We start from the raw sequence: 18,147 nt of genomic DNA, 5'->3' as shown, positions 1-18,147 counted from the left end.
CTAGAATGACTTGTCTTTCTTATTTTTCCTCGGCTGTGGAGAAGTTGTGTTTTCTATTCTTGTTCTGTTTTCTCTTAATGCTCTCTAAGTTTATAAATTTCCTTACCAAGTATTGTTTGTTGCTTAATCGTGTGTGTGTGTGTGTGTGTGTGTGTGTGTGTGTGTGTGTGTGTGTAACTGTAACCATATAGCCGTGACCCACACACCAAAACCACTTACATTTTCCTCACTGGAGCTTGCACTGTTAACACGTTCACAGAAGCTGTCACATCTCTGGCAACAGACACACAGCAATCTTTGTTTAGGCTTCTTGGAACAGGACTCCTAGAACCCTTAGCATGTCTGGGAAAGAATGCCTTGTCTTATTTCTAAGGGATACGTGAGACCCATAGCTAATGTTTGAATGAGAATGGCTCTATAGTATCATACAGTTGAATGCTTACAGAAGAGTGGAACTGTTTGAGAAGGATTAGGAGGTGTGGCCTTTTGGAGGAGGAGTGGTCTTGTTGGAGCAGTGGCGTCACTGGGTGTGGGCTTTAAGGCTTCAAAAGCCCATGCCAACCAGACTCTGTCTATCTCTGTCTCTCCATTTCCTTCTGTCTGTCTGTCTCTCCTTTCTGGAAGATTAGAATGTAGCCATCACCTACTTCTCCAGTGTCATGCCTGCCTGCCACCACACTCCTCACCATGATAAATTACTAACCCTTAGAAGCTGTAATCAAGCCCCAGATAAATTATTTTTTCCAATAAGTTGTCGTGGTCATGGTATCTCTTCACGCAAAAGAACATTAACTAAGGCAGCTGAGGTTATGATAATTATATAAATGCTGGTTGGGCCCTAGATAACAGTGTAAGAGCTGATCACTTAACCAGCCAAGTGATAAGAATGTGCCAACTATTGTGTTCCTGAAGAGCAGGAAGGAACCAGGGATTGAGCTACCTTGAAATATAACTCATGCCAGAGACAGTAAGAGAACCCTGTGTGCCTGGAACCTTTGTTCTCCTTTGTTCTAAGGTTCCTCTTAGGTAGACTAGTTTGGGTGTCTCAGTAGTCCCAAAGAGGTCATTGCAACTTAGTAGGGTTTTTGTTTGTTTGTTTGTTTTGGTTTTGGTTTTCTTTGTTTTGTTTGTTTGTTGTTGTTGTTGTTTTTGGTTTTTCAAGACAAGGTTTCTCTGTGTAGCATTGGCTGTCCTGGACTCCCTTTGTAGATCAGGCTGGCCTAGAACTCACAGCAATCCACCTGCCTCTGCCTCCTGAGTGCTGGGATTACAGCTGTGATTACTAGAAGTATATCCTAGTGAAAAAGAAAGCCAGCAGATTCTATTAGGGGCACAGTGTCTAAGGCTGTAGCCTAGAAGGTTATGAAGGAAAGAGGTAGCTCTTCTTCACTAATGGCATCTTGCCACATAATCTTCTGGTGCAGACCGACTTTATTCCCCCTCAAGAGTGCACTCAGAATTGTTAAATCAAAACCTGCTCCTCTACTCTGAGAACACTGGTTCAGGAGTTGGAGCCAAATGACCAAGCAGCCTAGAGACAGAAGACTTATTGACTGGATCTGAGTCCCAGCACCATAAAGCTTTCAAGAAACATCAAAGAGCCAGGCATGGTGGCTCATGCCTGTAATCCCAGCACTAGGGAGGCAGAGGCTGGTGGACCTCTGTGAGTTCAAAGCTAGCCTGATCTACAAAGAGGCCAGGACAGCCAGGACTACAAGAGTAACCTTGTCTCAAAACACCAAAAAAGGAAACAAACAAACAAACAAAAACAAAACTAAAATATCAAGCTCTAATGCTTATTAAAGAGGGGAGCAAGGTTTAAGTTTAAACTATATAAATTGAACCCAACTCCAAGGAAACAGTGGTTGTATATTTTTAAAAGTAGAACAGAATTGTTAGGAACATAAATGAAACCATTTTGAGTAATTTTAAAAACCATTTTTGTGTGATTTAGAATATGCTTGCTGCCCCACAGCTCAGATAGGAGAGGAGCTCTCCCCTTCACCCCAGCCTTGCCCCAGGCAAGCTCTGATGTGTTAGTGGACCTACTACAAGGCTCCAAATAAGCCAAGCTCTAAATAGGCCTTAACATGCTAATGAACTAACTCCAAGGTGATGTTGATACACCTATTGGAATATAGCCAATTGAAATGATAGAAAAATTGGAACAGTAGCATGTTTCCTAGACATGGCTTTGAGAATGGCCTTTCTATGTGGCTCTGGCTTGGGTGACCCTTGAACTTCCAGCACCGTTGCTGAGCTCACACATGCTGACTTGTCAGTATCAACTATTGGCAGATACTCTAATGACCGCCTGGATCTTCACCAGCACAGTCAAGCCTGCCATAGCTGAAGGGCTTCACAGTGGACATGGCTTGAGCCTGCCAAGCTTCTGAAGCTTCCTCACAGGAGAAGATTCCCAGTGGATCCCTGCAGTAACATTCTCTGCTCTACTACACATTTCTTGCTTGGTGAGATGTTTGTTTCATGTTTTTATTAGCGTTGTATTATAAGGAGTGTTTGTGTGAATAAACCAAACATATTCAAAAGACAAGTCTTGTGTGGACTTCCTAATTGCCAAGCACCTCATACCCAAGTAGCCATGTTCTCTGCCAGAGTAGACAGAGGAGCTATGGGGAAAGGGAAAATACAGAAGGAAAATAAGTGGAACAGAAGATAGTTTTGGAAAACAATTGAAAACAGTTTGGTAATGGGTTGAAACATATTTTGTAGTTTGGGTAACACTGCTTTTTTTTTTTTTTTGAGCTGGAGGGCCTTGAGTCACCTATAAGGATAGGACTAGTGGAGATACAAGTCAAAGTTTTGTCAGGTCGTCTTAGCGCAGTATCCTGGCAAGTTCTTCATAGAAATATAAGATGGATAGACTGAGGCATATAGCAAACAATATCCACGAACCCCCAGCTGTGACTACTGGGATGACTGAGATACCAGAAGAACTAAAATTGGATTTCAGGGTAACTGGGGCAAAAGTTAAGTAAGAAATAGGCCTACAGGAGATAATCTGGCCAGCTGCAAAGAGCAGCCCCACTAGAGATGGTGATGCCTCGTGACTGAAAAGGTTCCCACTGGAGATAGGGTTGATATGAGACCCAGTTTTATGGCCACATTCCTTCTTGCCCACCAGAGATAGCGTTACCTAGTAACCAACCCATCCCATTGGGGAAAACAAAAGAAGTTAAGCCATAGGTGGTCTTAGCACCCTTTTCTGCTTAAAGGACAATGAAAGGATAAGAGGACCAGAGATCATGGCCACAGGCTGCTCCTGAGACCTAGCATTTGGGGGATTGGGTGCAACCCAGCTTGGAGCTGAATTAAAGATTCCCCTTGCATTTTACAGCGGGTTTTGTGTGTTTTCTGTTTTTTTTTTTTTTTTGGGGGGGGGGAGGGATCTGAGTGCAACAATGATGAATATATATTATACATATATATAATACATGTATTCATATATATAAAGGTCATATATAAAGGTATAATATATAATTATACACACACACATAGTTATTATGTTGCCGTAGGGATATGGAACAGAAAGAATATATACTTGCTTAGTAGGCTTACCAAGAAGTAGACTTTCCCTTAGAACTAATTTTGGAATAGTGTGAAATAATGCTAGTTTTGTGTTGTATGGCTAGTGTCTAATACACAGAACTCAATTGTCCAGTAAAGAGTTGTATAGTTATGTTTAGGACTTCCAAGGCTAGTGGTCAACATCTTGATTGGAAAGCCACCATATGTTTAAAGAAAGAAAAAAAGAGCTCTAGGTGGGTGTGTGGTGGTTTGAATGAAAATGGCCAGATTGGGAGGTGTGGCCTTGTTAGAGGAAGTGTGTTACTGGGGGTGAGCGTTGAGGTTTTGAAATTCCAACCGAACCCAGTGGCTTCCACTCTCTCTTCCTGCTGCCTGTCTGCCCAGATGTAAATTAACTCTTGGCTCCCTTTCCAGCATGTCTGCCTTCTGCCTGCCTGCCACCATGCCTCCCACCATGCTGACAATGGACTAAACTGTTAGCCAGCTCCAGTTAAATGCTTTCCTTTATAAGGGCTGCTGTGGTCACAGTGTTTCATTGCACCAATATAACTCTAAGATAGGGAGTCTTAATAAAATGCTGTTTTCCTAGTAGTCATGGAAGAATTTTAGCAATGGCAAAAGCTATTCGATGTGGGGGTGGGAGGGTAGGGGTGGGCGTTACTGATACCATGATGCTAGTTTGTTGGAATGAGTGATAGCTTTCAAATGCTGATTTCTGAGCCAGCAGAGAAGCTTTGGTATTGTCATTATTATGAAGCCTCTCTTTACTCAATAATTTGTAAACATTGTTTTCCATTACATTCTTTGGTCAATAGCTGGGCTATTGAGAGTTTAAGCAGGACTTCTGGTCCCAGAGAAGAAGAGTCCCAGGTGAGGACCAGAGAGATGTGCAGAAGTCGCCAGTCAGACACAGATGATGGAGCAGGTGCCAAAATGAGATTAGGAAGGACAGGTAACAGGCCACATGCCTGGGACATAGACTAGGCCAGTATTGCTGGGTTAAAATAACTCAGAATATGCCCAACTTAATATAGTGTCATAAGCTAATAATAAATTAAGCCTCCAAGTTATTATTCATGAGCTGGGCAGGGCATAGAATGTCCTTACTGATAACACTAGCCATATATAGTTAAGTAGAGGGACAATGAAAAGCCAGCCTTTAAGGGGACACTTTTATGAACATCACCATGGGAATTTTGGAGATATCTTAAAATAGAACATGTTGATGTTCTTAGTAGAAACTAACTTGGAAATGAAGTACAGCAGTTACAGACCTGTAGACTCCACTTGGGAGATGGGGGCTGGAAAATTGCTTGAACCTGGGAAGCTGAAATCACTCTAGGAAACCTTACCTCAAAGCGGGGAAAGGCAAAACTGCTTGTGGCATCAGAAGGTGGCTGGAATTATTTACCAGTGGATATAACTATATACTTGTTTGAAGTGACCATCTGATCTTTGAACTGACCCAAATGAAATGAGTTGGGGGATTATGTTACTATGTTACTAGGAGCCCACTAGAGATAACCACACAGACGGAGTTTATATCCAATTGAAAGTCTTTGTTCCAGTCAGCCAGGACTACATTCAGGTTATTTGGGACCCGAGGGTAGTCTTAAGCATTTAGAGCAAAGGGTTTTCAAAGGCAAAAACTACATCCTGGTATCTCACTCTGCTGTTGTAGGGGAGATTTGCACAAGCAAGCAGTTTAACAGAAGCTAAAGTAAGGTTTCTAGAATGTAGTTAGGTACTCTTCCCATGGGATTCTCCATCAAGGAGATAAAATCCTTGTTAATCCTGAAATGGCCTCAGCAAGAATACAAAGTGAAGGAACCTCTGCACTGTCTTGTCCTGTTGCAGTTACAGTCATGCAGAAATTAGAGAAATATCTTTTCATCTTGTGTTACTGCTAAAAACTATTCTTTCAGTGGAAGAGACAGAGATTGTCCATGGCTATATGCCGTGTTCCCTGAGAGGAATTGCAGAATATAGTTGGTAGGTAGCGAGGGCTGATTTGGGTCAGAAGTCTGTATGTCTGTCTCTCTTCTTTCTTTTCTTTCTTTCTTATTTTTATTTATTTTCCTGGTGTTTGAGATGGAATCCAGAGCCTCACACAGGCTCAGCAAGCTCTCTACCACTGAACTATACTTGTAGCCTCTGCCAACTCATCTTGGCAAAAAGAGTGAACAGGGCTTTACTTACCCCATAACAGACACAAATGCTGAGGGTGCCACTGAAGAACTAAAACAGAAGGCATTACAGCAATGAGAACCTCAACTTGCATTGCTCCAATCAAGGAACATGCTTGCATCCCACAGTTTAAACAAAAGACAGAGAGGTGGTTTGTCTGTTGATTTGTTTGTTTGTTTAGGAGTAATAGTTTAATAGAGATTAGAAACAGGCATTTCAAATATCAACCTAAAGCCTGACTCACAACTATATCCTCCTGCCTCTACCAAGCCCAAGGGAGGCCGATGGGGAGGCCGCACAGAGATCCCTCTGTTTTGTGGGTAGATATTTTGGAGAATGGACACAGATACTATGCTATTACCCCAGCTGTGTCTTCAACTTCATTTTTCCTAATTGAATGCCACAGGGATGCAAAATCACGTTTTGGAGGAAGGATGGTTACTACACAAGTTATTGTAAATGTATTTAATTTTTATGTCAGACTACCTTAAGGCCCAGTGCTCAAGTTGTATCTTCACCTTCTTGATAAAACTGGGACTAATAACAAATATAGCTGTATATCTTTTTTTTTTTTTTTTTTTTTTTTTTTTGGTTTTTCGAGACAGGGTTTCTCTGTGTAGCCTTGGCCATCCTGGACTCACTTTGTAGACCAGGCTGGCCTCGAACTCACAATGATCCACCAGCCTCTGCCTCCCGAGTGCTGGGATTAAAGGCATGCGCCACCACGCCCGGCTTAGCTGTATATCTTAAAGGAATTTAAAAACTAAATTTTATTACTGCTATGTGTGTGTGTGTTATGTGCATGGGGGTACAGTACTTACACAGGCCAAAGGAGTTGGCTGCCCCTGGAGCTAGCTGGAGTTATAGGTGGTGGCGAGCCACAGAAATGGGTGTTGCAAGCTAAACTTGGTTCCTCTAGAGAAGCAGTTTGTTCTCTTAACCACTGAGCCATCTCTCTAGCCCACAGCGATATTATTTGATGGGTAAAAATGGCCTGCCACTGCTTGCTGTGTGTACCCTTACTTTAACAGGGGTGGATTGAGGCAGGGTGTTTGTTAGTCTGATATTTCTCACTTAAATCTTGTTGGGCACAATGGGTGAAAAGGGTGTGAATAGTAAATGAGGGTAAAGGAAGAAATGAATGGGTTCTATTACACTTTTTATTGAGGGCTCAAGAGAGACTAAGAGGGATGACTGGACACTAAGAACTTTATTAGAAGTTATTTTAATTAATTTATCTGTTTATTGATTTTTTTTTTTTGAGACAGGGTTTCTCTGTGCAGCCTTGGATTCACAGAGACCTGCTTGCCTCTGCCTCTGCCTCTGCCTCTGAGTGCTGGGATTACATGCATGCACCACTGCACCTGGATTTATTAAAATTTATTAAAGCCATGGACATACAGCTAGAGCTGGGTGCTCTGATGAGAGTTCAGGCCCAGTGCCAGAAATGAACACCATGGCAGGGTCTCTGAATAGAATCAGACCACTGTGGCAGAGGAGGAAGCCTCTTCTTATTTATTTATACCTTTTAAGGATGGGGTAAGGTTGCTGGGAATTGAACTCATGATTGTTAGCCTTTCCCCTGTTTCCTCCCATTCTTCCCTCTCTCCCACTTCCCCCCTTCTCCCCTCCCCTATGTCTGTGATTGAGGGAGACCTCCTCCCCCTATATATGCTCTTAGAATATCTCACATTTTACTAAGCACTTTAAACTCCTTAAAGAAAGAAACCGAAGAAAAAAGGGGAGAAGGGGGGAAGTGGGAGGGAGGGAAGAATGGGAGGAAACAGGGGAAAGGCTAACAATCGAGATGTAATACGAATAAATTAATAAAAAAAAAGGAAGAAAAGGGCTGGAGAGATGGCTCAGAGGTTAAGAGCACTGACTGCTCTTCCAAAGGTCATGAGTTCAATTCCCAGCAACCACATGGTGGCTCACAACCATCTATAATGAGATCTGGTGCCCTATTCTGGTGTAAATGCAGGCAAAACACTGTATACTTAATAAATAAATAAATCTTTAAAAAAAAAAAAAAAAAGGAAGAAAGAAAGAAAAACCGCAAGCGCTGTCCATGGTCCTGCTCTCTCTGGTAAAGGAAACCCAGCTGAGGCCGCCTTTCCAAGCACTCCACTGTGAGTCTAAAGACTCAAGGCTGGGGCTGGAGAGATGGCTCGCAGCAGATAAGGGCACTGACTGCTCTTCCAGAGTTCAATTCCCAGCAACTACATGGTGGCTCACAACCATCTATAATGTAATCTGACGCCCTCTTCAGGTGTCAGAATTTATAAAAAAACAAAACCTCAAGGCTGCAGCCAAACCAGCAGCAACAGAAGCTGGCCATGCCCCTCCCTCGGAAGTCGAGTTCTGCTTTCCTCAAGCTGGTGCTGCTGTTGCCTCAGGCTCCGCCCCCAACATCTCGAGCTAGCCTCCTCCACAGGCCCCACCCCTCAGGTTGCAGCCTCTCTCGCCCCGCCTTAAGCCAACCCACTCCCCACTCCTGCCAGTAAGCTCCCAGGCCAGAGCTTAAATTGCTCCAACAGACAACAGCCTTGCAGGACTCTCATATCCGGTTTCCAGCCATCCTTCCAAGTGGCCTCTACAGCTTTCTCACTCAATACCACCAAGAAGCCACACGTGATACCATAGAGAGAAAGGCGTTTGCTGAGCCCTTCCTGAATTCTCATCTGCCATGTAGTGAGTTATTTATTAAGACAGGGCCTCATCATGCAACTCTTACTGACCTGGAACTCACTAGACCAGGCTCACCCTAAACCCAGGGAGCCACCTGTCTCTGCTTCCAAGTGCTGAGGGTTAAAGATGTGCACCACCACACCTGGCTCAAAATCACCACCTTTTCCCCTACCACAGTTCTGGGATGTTTTTTTCTACAGCTTTATTAAATAACAATCTTTCAGATAACGATTGTGCCATTTTATGAAGTGGGTCTTTTGTTTTAACCTCAACAGCTTTGTGTCCTCTTAAAGTATCCCTTTCTGTAACAGGAATCTACTCATTGTAGAATTGCATTCCTACATCTGAAACTAGTGATTCTCAACTGAGAAGTTACTAAAAATGCTTACTTCCGTGGAAACTCACCTGGACAGTCTTGTTCATTGAACCTAGTATAGAGTTTAGAAGTCTACTTTTAAAGTCACGAGCGGCTTCGACATTGGCAGCACTCAGGACACATGTGGATATCATTCCAATAGGACAACCTAGAGCACAGGCCTGAACTAAGCCTGTGGGAATGTGAAGGGAAACTGAGGCTCCTGAATCTTTAGTCCTAAACTAGATAGTTTTATGGCAAGTCCCCACCGTACACCCACATCTGAGAGTAGGAAATGTCAATTGAGAAAATGCTTCCAAAAGATCAGGCTGTAGGCAAGCATGTGGGCATTTTCTTAACTAGTGATAGAGGGGAGAAATCCCATCCCATTGTGAGTGGTACCATCCCTGGCTTGGTGGTCCTGGGTTCTATTAAAAAGCAAGCCGGTACAGAGTACTGCTCCACAGTTCCTACATCAGCTCCTGCCTCAGGTTCTTACCCTGTGTGAGTTCCTGCCCTTACTGCTTTTGATGATGAACTCTTTTATATGGAAATGAGAAAAATAAACCCCTTCCTCCACTTTTGGTTGTGGTGGTGTTTCATCGCAGAACAGTAACCCTATCTAAGACAAGTCCCATCAAGTCCCCAGGTTTTTAAGCTCTATAGCCAATAAAAACATTTGACACTTAAAGCATTTTGTGCATTTTTTCTTTATTTTCTCAGCCACTGTGTGAAATATACCAAATATTTTATAGAGATGTGTGTAACTAATCCCTACTGGAAATACAATTCAATGTTTCTGGATATAACTCATCATTTCTTACAAGTTAAAGGCCTTGCCACATGGAAGTTATGTTTTTAACTTTTAAAGGGCCATGAGGTTCTTCAGAAATACTGCCACCAGGACTCATTTTCTGTATTAGGATAGTGTGACCTAATGACCAATTTCGGATTGTTAATTCTGACATCGTCCAGAAACTTCCTGATTTTCTTCCTGAAAATTTCCTTTTTGTCCAACCTGAGAAAACAAACAAACATCTTTTCTACCTCCTTGAACTTCAGGAGAGGAAACAAACAACAAAACCTTCTTCACTAGAGAATTAACATTGATGGGGAGTAGATATGCTGAAGGGGAAGCAGAAAATAGAAGTGGAATACAGAAGAGGAAGATTGTAATAAACAAGGGTCCCCGGGAGCCTTCTCTGGGGAGGAAAACAGCCAACACATTCCTATTTATTATACTGGGCACTGTGTCAGCCCCAAGTCTAATAGATCCTTGTAACAGCCTTGTGGACATTAAAAAAAAAACAATTTATCCACTATACAGATGAGAATACAGAGATATTAGTGCATTCCCCAAGTTAAACAGGGTTGAGCCAAAATTCAGCTGAGGTTGTTCCAGATCAAACTACCAAAATGCAGCAGGTTGATTCTGAGAACCATCAATTAAAGAATGAATGCCTGTCCCTTATAGGAGGACATCTTCCCTCGGAGAAACAATTGAAGACTTACGCTAGAAATTCCATTTTGCATGCTGGAGACCTCAAGATTGTACATAAAGTCCTAATTGCTTCATGATCAAGGCTATTCTTCATTAAGTTCATGTGTACCAAACTTTGGTTCTTACAAAAAAGAGCTAAGAGTTCCGGGCAGCAGTCAGGGGTTAAACCACAGTTTTCCAATCTATACGAAAGAGAGATAAAAAGACAAATGACTTTATTCCATGGCATAGGACAAGCGGTTAAGAGATCTGTGACCTTTGGAAGCTAATCATAGAAACTGTATATAAAGACACATGGACATAGCTAGAGTAAATTCAGGGACTACAGGAACTCCCCTTCTGACATGAGTTACAATTCATAATTGCAAGTTCATGGAATTATGCAAGCATAATACTATAAAACAACTCTGTGTGTGTGTGTGTGTGTGTGTGTGTGTGTGTGTGTGTGTGTGCGCGTGTGCATGTGCGTGTAAGCACAAGTGCCATTCTCTTGCTCTGATGTCTTTTGAGGGGTTACAGGGATCAACCTTCTGGTTGCACAGTGAGGTAAGGCCCTTTACTTACTGAGCCATCTCACCACCCCAAGTAGTTCAAATCTTCATCTGAGGGTAAACTAAAACGTATCAACAGAAGTAGACTTTACAAACTTTGTACTGAGTGCTTAAATAACAAGAAATAACAAGACTTCAAACACAGTGTCATTTATGCAAATACATACCCAGGGGCTAGGGGAGACGGTTCAGAAAGTGTTTTAATTGGAGTCCCTATTGTTGTGATAGAACACCATGACCAAAAGCAATTTGGGAAGGAGCAGGATTTTTTTTTTTCATCTTAAGCTTCCACATCACATGGAAGGAAATCAGGGCAGGAACTCAAAGCAGGAAGCTGGGAACAGGAACTGAATAAGGCAGGAGCCATGGAAGAATGCTGCTTACCACTTTGCTCTTCATGGATGACTTGTTTTTCTGTACAAGCCAGGCATCACTCACAATAGGCTAGGCCCTCCCATACCAATCATTAATCAAGAGAGTAAGATTCAGTGGTTAAGAGCACTGCCTGCTTTTCTAGAGGAGCCAGGTTTCAATTCCCAGCACTCACACGGCAGCTCACAACTGTCTCTAACTCCAGTTCCAGGGGATCTGGCATCCTTGCACAGACATACGTGCACACAAAACATCAATGCACCAATGTCTATCTGATGGAGGCTGTTTTATCAATTGAGGTTCTTCTTTTCAGATAACTCTAGCTTGTGCCAAGTTGACAAAACATACAAATGGACACATCACCAACCAGGACAGTGGGTAATAATTCTCGATATGCCAGCATTAGGATTGCACTTTCAATCCCCAGAAGTTACACAAAAAGCCAGGCATGACTGTGCACATGTGTAACTCCAAGACTGCCCGAGACCAGAGACAGGAGGCTTTCTGGGTTGTTTGTGAGCTGCAGGCCTAGCTCCAGCTTCAGAGAAAGAGAGAAAAAAACTAGGAAAAAAGGTAGAATGATAAAGTATGACACCTGATGTCATCCTTTCGCCTCTAAGCACATATCACTCACACACACACACACACACACACGCACGCACGCACACACACGCACACACGCACACGCGCACACACACACATGCACACACACACACGCGCGCGCACACACACAGGACACACATGCACATAGGTTACACACACGTGCGCACGCGTGCGCATGCACACACACAGAGAGACAGAGAGAGAGAGACAGAGAGAGAGAGATCACATCTTTTGTAAGGATAGTCATAATTCTTTATCATACAGTTGAAACTTATTCACTTGCCTACAGGTAAGAATAAAGACATAATTAACCAACTGTCTGATCAAGAATCCTTGCTCAAGCCAATAATAATATTGAGCCAACAAAATAAGTTAAGCAATTTCTGCACATAGTTTCCTCCCAATCCACTAATTTCAATTTGATTTTCATGTCCTGTTGACCCTGTCATAGAATAATTTCATGTTCATAACTGTTTCAAAGTTGCTGCCCACATGAAAATCACACTAGCGTGATTACACTAAAAGCAAAATGCCACATGGAAAAGAAATAGTAACACTGATTATGACACAAGATACACAAAGAATCACAGCAACCACACCTCAAGACAGAAAGCATTATGAGGTAAAGAGCTACCAATAATTTACTGAGTAGCATCTCTTGAAGACCAGGCTTGGTGAAACCCTCCTGTAATCACAACACTAAGGAGGGGATGGCAAGTGGGTCACAATGACTGCAAGGCCAGCCAGGAGAACATAGTGAGATCCTGTTTCGACACAAGCAAAAACCCCACTGTGTACAACAATTGTGCAGGACAAAGCTAATGCAGTAGTTTCAGGGAAACCTGTAGCCTTACGTATCTGTAATAGGAATGAAAAGCAAACTGTATGATCAGCATCCATTGAAGGATTTTGAAATGGGAAAATACAAAATTGCCAGTATTAGGATTAAGAATAAAGATCAATATAGATATAGAATTTAAGCAGATAAAGTATTACAATTTTGCATAACTTAGATAAATAAATTAAATAGATAAAAAACTCACTATTGAATACCCAAATATAAGCTGGGCAGTGGTGGCACACGCCTTTAATCCCAGCACTCGGAGGCAGAGGCAGGCGGATCGCTGTGAGTTCAAGGCCAGCCTGGTCTACAAAGTTAGTCCAGGATAGCCAAGGCTACACAGAGAAACCTTGTCTCAAAAAACCAAAAAAAAAAAAAAAAAAAAAAAAAAAAAAAAAAAGAAAAGAAAACCCAAATATAAAGTTACTTTTACATTTAGATCTCATGTCAAAATAATCTAAAAATAAAATTAGTTTCACTAGAATATTTTATTAAATTCAAGGAATATTATAGTCTTATAATTTTTTCTCAAAAAACAAGAGGGATATTTTTTTAACTCATTTTATAAAATAATCTAAACATCAAATTTAATGAGGACTGCATAGGAAATTAGAACCTAATCTTTTATAAGCAGAGATGCATAAATATGTACTTTAACAAGATAAACTGTAGAAGGTATGTAAAAGAAATCTCAGCAGCCAGGCATGGTGGCACATGCCTATAATCCCAGAGCTCTGAGGGGCAGCGGCAGGTAGACCTTGTTTACCATCCCAGTTTACAAAGTGAGTCCAGGACAGCCAAGGCTACACAGAGAAACCCTGTCAAAACAGAAAGAGAGAGGGGGAGAGGGAGGAGGAAAGAGAGGGGGAGAGGGAGGGAGTAAGGAAAGGAGGGAGGGAGGGAGGGAGGGAGGGAGGGAGGGAGGAACGGTGGAAAAAATCTCAGACAAATTGGTTTTAGCCCCCAAAATATAAGCGGTTGGTTCTAATGTACCAAGAGAGTAGAAGAACCAAAAGTATTTTGAAGAGAAAGACGGGAAGACCAGGTACCAGAGTTCACTGTAAAGTTTGATTACCACAGTGCACTATCGAGGCAGAAGGCTACACTCAGGCTAATGGAGGAGAATAGAAAACCCAGCCATGGATCCATACACCCGAGAAAGCATTACTGATGGGCAAGATGTCCCTGACAAACAGGGATGAGAGAAACAAAACATTAACTCCTTCTTGAAGAAAGGATCTGCATTAAAAAAAAAAAATACTAGGTTGGATCCTACTGCCAACCATATTTTAAGCATATATTTGTTATGTATGCGTGCATGTGTGTCAGTGTGTGCATGCTATGGTGCTCAGACCATGTATGGCAGTCCAAGGAACACTTTTGAGGACTGCTTCTCTCCTACCATCTGTGTTCTGTAGGTTCTGAGGATTGAACTCGGGTCCACGGCAGCAGGTGCCAGCTCACTGACCCTCCAGTCATATTTGTAAAGGTCAATTAAAGACCAGGAAACTTCATAATTTGTGTTTGGGATGTAGGTATTTGATATTTGGGTTTCCCTGCACAGAAAGCATAATCTTTGACTTAGAGATCAAAGAGGTGAAGATGGAGCGGCAAAGCTCAGTTCAAAGGCAAAGAGGATATTGAACATCTAGGACTGAATGAACACCAGCATTTTGAAAGGAGCTGAGATTACACTCTCCTTGACAACTAGGCATGCTACAGAAACGAAATAACTGGTAAAATTCTCAATTTCTCATGAAAAATTAACCCAATCCTTTATGAAAAAATTAATTTAGGCACAATTGGAATATCTGAACAAAGGCGAGAGTGGCAGACCCAAATCGGATAATATTTAATATTTACCTGAGGTACTAAGAAAGGCAAAAAGAAAGGTGAAATGAAGATTCTGTAGCAAAGGGCATACAGAATACAGGCCCATATATTTGAAATTCAGATCCGTATTTCTCAGAGTAACTTACCTTCTAGCACCGTTTACGTTTTATTCCCCACATGCAAAGTTACCTTTATCTTCACCCACTACCAACCAGTCCTTATGTTTGAAATGGAAGACTGAACTCACCCTAGCCTCTGAATGTGGCATCTTGGATCTTTTAAAGCTTGACATAGAATTTGCAGGCCGCTATTCTTCAAGTTGTTGTTCCCGAGTTCTAGGTTCCAGAGGTTTGAGTTGTTCACAAGAGCGGAAACCAGACCCAGACAAGAATCACTCGTGAGAACGCAGCCCATCAACCTACAGGAAATACGTCAGAGGAGGAAAGAGCTCTTCAGTAGCAAGACGGAACCAAATTCTTCAGGAGATCTTCCCAGGCAGTTATCTCTTTATTATGTATTAATATGACCCAGAACACACCTAAGATGGCCTAATTACCAATAGAAACAGATGGCGTTCTTTTATTTTATTTTTAAATACATTTATTTATCTTTATTTTATACTTTGGTGTTCTGCCTGCATGTATGTCTGTGTCAGATTCCCCAGAACTGGAATTACAGACAGTTGTGAGCTCCCATGTGGTGTGCTGAGAATTAAACCCAGGTCCTTTGGAAGAACAGCCAGTGCTCTTAACCCCTGAGCCATCTCTCCAGACCCAGATGGAATTCTTAATGGGCAGAAGCAAGCACTGTGTGAACGGTTGTCTCCCATAAACAATGCTTTGACAATGTATTTAACACATGCAGTTACTAAAATTCTGTTGTACACAGGAACTTGCACCAGCTGTAGTTACCTGCCCAAGACCAAAATGGATGAGAGAGGGGCTCTCTGACCCCAACTCTATGTTGAGATGTTCTAGGAGGGAGGCTCTTTGCTTTGGGGGTGTGGCTACTGGTAATATTTACCTCATGGGGCACAGGCCTGTCATTTCTGGTACTTTGGAGACAAGGCTCACCTGGGCTACAGAGCAAGTGCAAGGCTAGTCTGGAGTGAGTGCAAAGCCAGCCTGAACAACTCAGTGAGACCCTATATCACATCTGTTGTCACTTATTCACTTGCTTTTCCTTTCTTCTCCTCACCAAAGGCCTTAGGTATACTGATCGGTTAGAAATTTTGCTCCTGTAGTCACAAACTGGCATTGGCTTAATAACCACATCCACTAAGTAAACCCTTATCAAGCTGAGTAGGAATTCAGAGTGGCTCACATGCACACCTTGTCCTGAAGGATGCGGATGGCTGTTTAGATGTCACACAAGCTCATTTGGGGATTGGTACCAAATACCTGAAAAAAGGCACTTCAAGTGTCCAAGGTAAGGTGGAGCGTTATGGTAGACGCTAAGAAGCCAGAGAGGGAAGGAAAGTACAGGGAGAAATGACAGCCCTCACAGGGACCTGCTTCCTTTAATCAGGCAGGTAAGTAATTTTTCCCCTATCACCTCTGGAGAACATCTCTGGATAATGACTAAGATTTCAACATCTAAACTTTTGTGTGTGTGAACCAATGAATTTTATTAATTTTGCTTATAGAACTACTAATAGGTGTAGAAATGACTCAAAGACAGCTGCCATCACCAAAGCCCAGCCCAGCACTGGTGACAGCTTTGCTTGTTTGAGAAGTCTCAACATCTAAATGTTTGCGGGGGGGTGGGGGGACATCCCAAGACCAAACTAACAGTTTTTCATGACTCAAACCAGTTAGGATAACATTACTGGGTAATGCCAAGAAGTTTAAGTTAAAAGCTTAAGAAATGCTGAAATAGCCATGTGTGGTGGTGCACGCCCTTAATCCTAGCACTCTGGGAGGGCAGAGCCAGGTGGATCTCTGAGAGTTCGAGGCCAGCCTAGTCTACAAAATAAGTCCAGGACAGTTAAGGCTACACAGAGAAACCCTGCCTTGAAAAATGAAGGAATGAATGAAGGAATAAAATAAATAAATGGAATGAAGGAAGGAAAGAAAGGCAGAGTTATAGGCTGGAAAGATGGCTCAGGGAGCATTCCTCTGTCTGCTCTTCAGAGGACCTCGGTTCAATTCCTGGTACCACATGGACTCTCACAGCTGTTCATAACTTCCAGGGCTCAAATATTCTCTCCTGTCTTCCGTGGATACCAGGTATATATATGTGGTGTACAGACATACATAAAAGCAAAACATTCATGCTTTCTAAGAATAGAAAGCAATGCTGGATTTATATCTCTAAGGACCCAATAATTAAAAAGATCTACTGGAGAAGTAGGCTGAGATTGCTTTCTCCTTTTCTTTTTCTTTTTTTTTTTTTTTGAGATTGCTCTTTCCCGTTTTTCTCAGTTCCTCCTTTCATCTCTCCCCTGCTCTCCAAGACAGCGCCTAGTTCACAGTACTCCACAGTAGAATCATGGAAAACCTACTCCAGCTCCTGAAGACTGCATGTTGGCTCCTGAAGGATGTGGCACAGGAGGTTTATCCCATCGTCCTTGAGTGAGTTAAATCCCAGGTCCAGATGTATCAAACTCTTATTGTTCAGCAGGGCGGTGGCGAGAAACTCGCTACCAAGCGAAGTGACAAAGCAATTCCTCAACCTACAGGGAAACAGAGCATGGAGGACAGGTGGGGTCAGTCTCTGATGCGCAGTGCATGCCTCAGCTCAGTGCAACACTCCATCTCTGATCAGACCTCTTATCGCCAGCCTGTCCCCTCGTGAGTCTCTTACTTCTACATCAAACTGTTAAAAATGGACTCCTCCTCCTCAGAGGCAATCCCAGTGCCTGTCTCTGTTCCCAGTTTTCTGAAACAGGTCTCATTCTGCAACATAGGTTGGCTTACTCACTGTGTAGCCTGGGATGAGTTTGAAACTCAATGATTCTCCTGCCTCAGCCTCCCTACTTCTAGCATTACAGGTATGAACTACCACACCTGGCTCAGCTTTTTATACTACAAATCAAATGGTAATCTATTTTCCTAAAGATGTCTATCTACAGTACTCTCGCAGAAGTAGCTATATAAATAGAGAAGCAAGCATGAGGAATATAACAGGAATAAGAAAAGAAAGTATTCTTTGTATGTAACAGTAGTATTTCTAATCAGTAATAAAAAAGACATATTGTAGCATTAACAATTTTGGTACAACATATTATATATGGGAAGAAATAAATATAACTCTTACAACAAACTTAATTTGGAAAAACTTAATATGTGAATGTTAAATTCAGGATAAAATTGGGATAGCTTAACATATAAACGTTCAAAAGTCATAAAAGTTATCAGATGCCAAAAAATTTCATTTTAAAAAGATATTTCTAGCTATGATGAAAAGTTTTAGGAGTCAGAACGACTTAAAAAAAATTAAACATCTGGGCTTGGTATGTAGTACATGCCTGTAATCCCAGCACTTAGAGGCTGAATCAAGAGAATTACCAATTCAGGGCTAGCCTAGGCAACATAGGAAGTTCAAAGCTAGACCAGGCTGCATAGCAACCTCAAAGCTCACCCAAACAACACAAGATCATATCTTAAAAACTATTTCAAAACCTCATAATATGGAAATTATCATAAAGGAAGTTAGATATAAAGCA

At 42.0% G+C, this 18,147-nt stretch overlaps 1 protein-coding gene across 3 annotated transcripts in view; it reads right to left on the bottom strand.

Annotated features, from left to right (window-relative positions):
• Nucleotides 1-9,473: 9,473 nt before the first annotated feature.
• Nucleotides 9,474-18,147, bottom strand: part of NLRP14 (NLR family pyrin domain containing 14) — a 33,731-nt gene continuing 25,057 nt past the window's right edge. For all 3 annotated transcript variants that reach the window (XM_084773635.1, XM_084773636.1, XM_084773634.1), the window contains exons 8-11: nucleotides 16,984-17,154; nucleotides 14,728-14,898; nucleotides 10,292-10,462; nucleotides 9,474-9,797 (exon numbers count right to left, since the gene is read on the bottom strand). In XM_084773635.1, coding sequence (XP_084629761.1) covers nucleotides 9,665-9,797; nucleotides 10,292-10,462; nucleotides 14,728-14,898; nucleotides 16,984-17,154 — 646 coding nt within the window. In that variant the 3' untranslated portion in view covers nucleotides 9,474-9,664. The remainder of the gene's footprint in view (nucleotides 9,798-10,291; nucleotides 10,463-14,727; nucleotides 14,899-16,983; nucleotides 17,155-18,147) is intronic.

This window comes from Acomys minous (genome assembly GCF_964271855.1).
Source record: "Acomys minous genome assembly, chromosome: 2".
Lineage (NCBI taxonomy): Eukaryota > Metazoa > Chordata > Mammalia > Rodentia > Muridae > Acomys > Acomys minous.
This window is presented reverse-complemented; position numbering and strand designations above follow the sequence as displayed.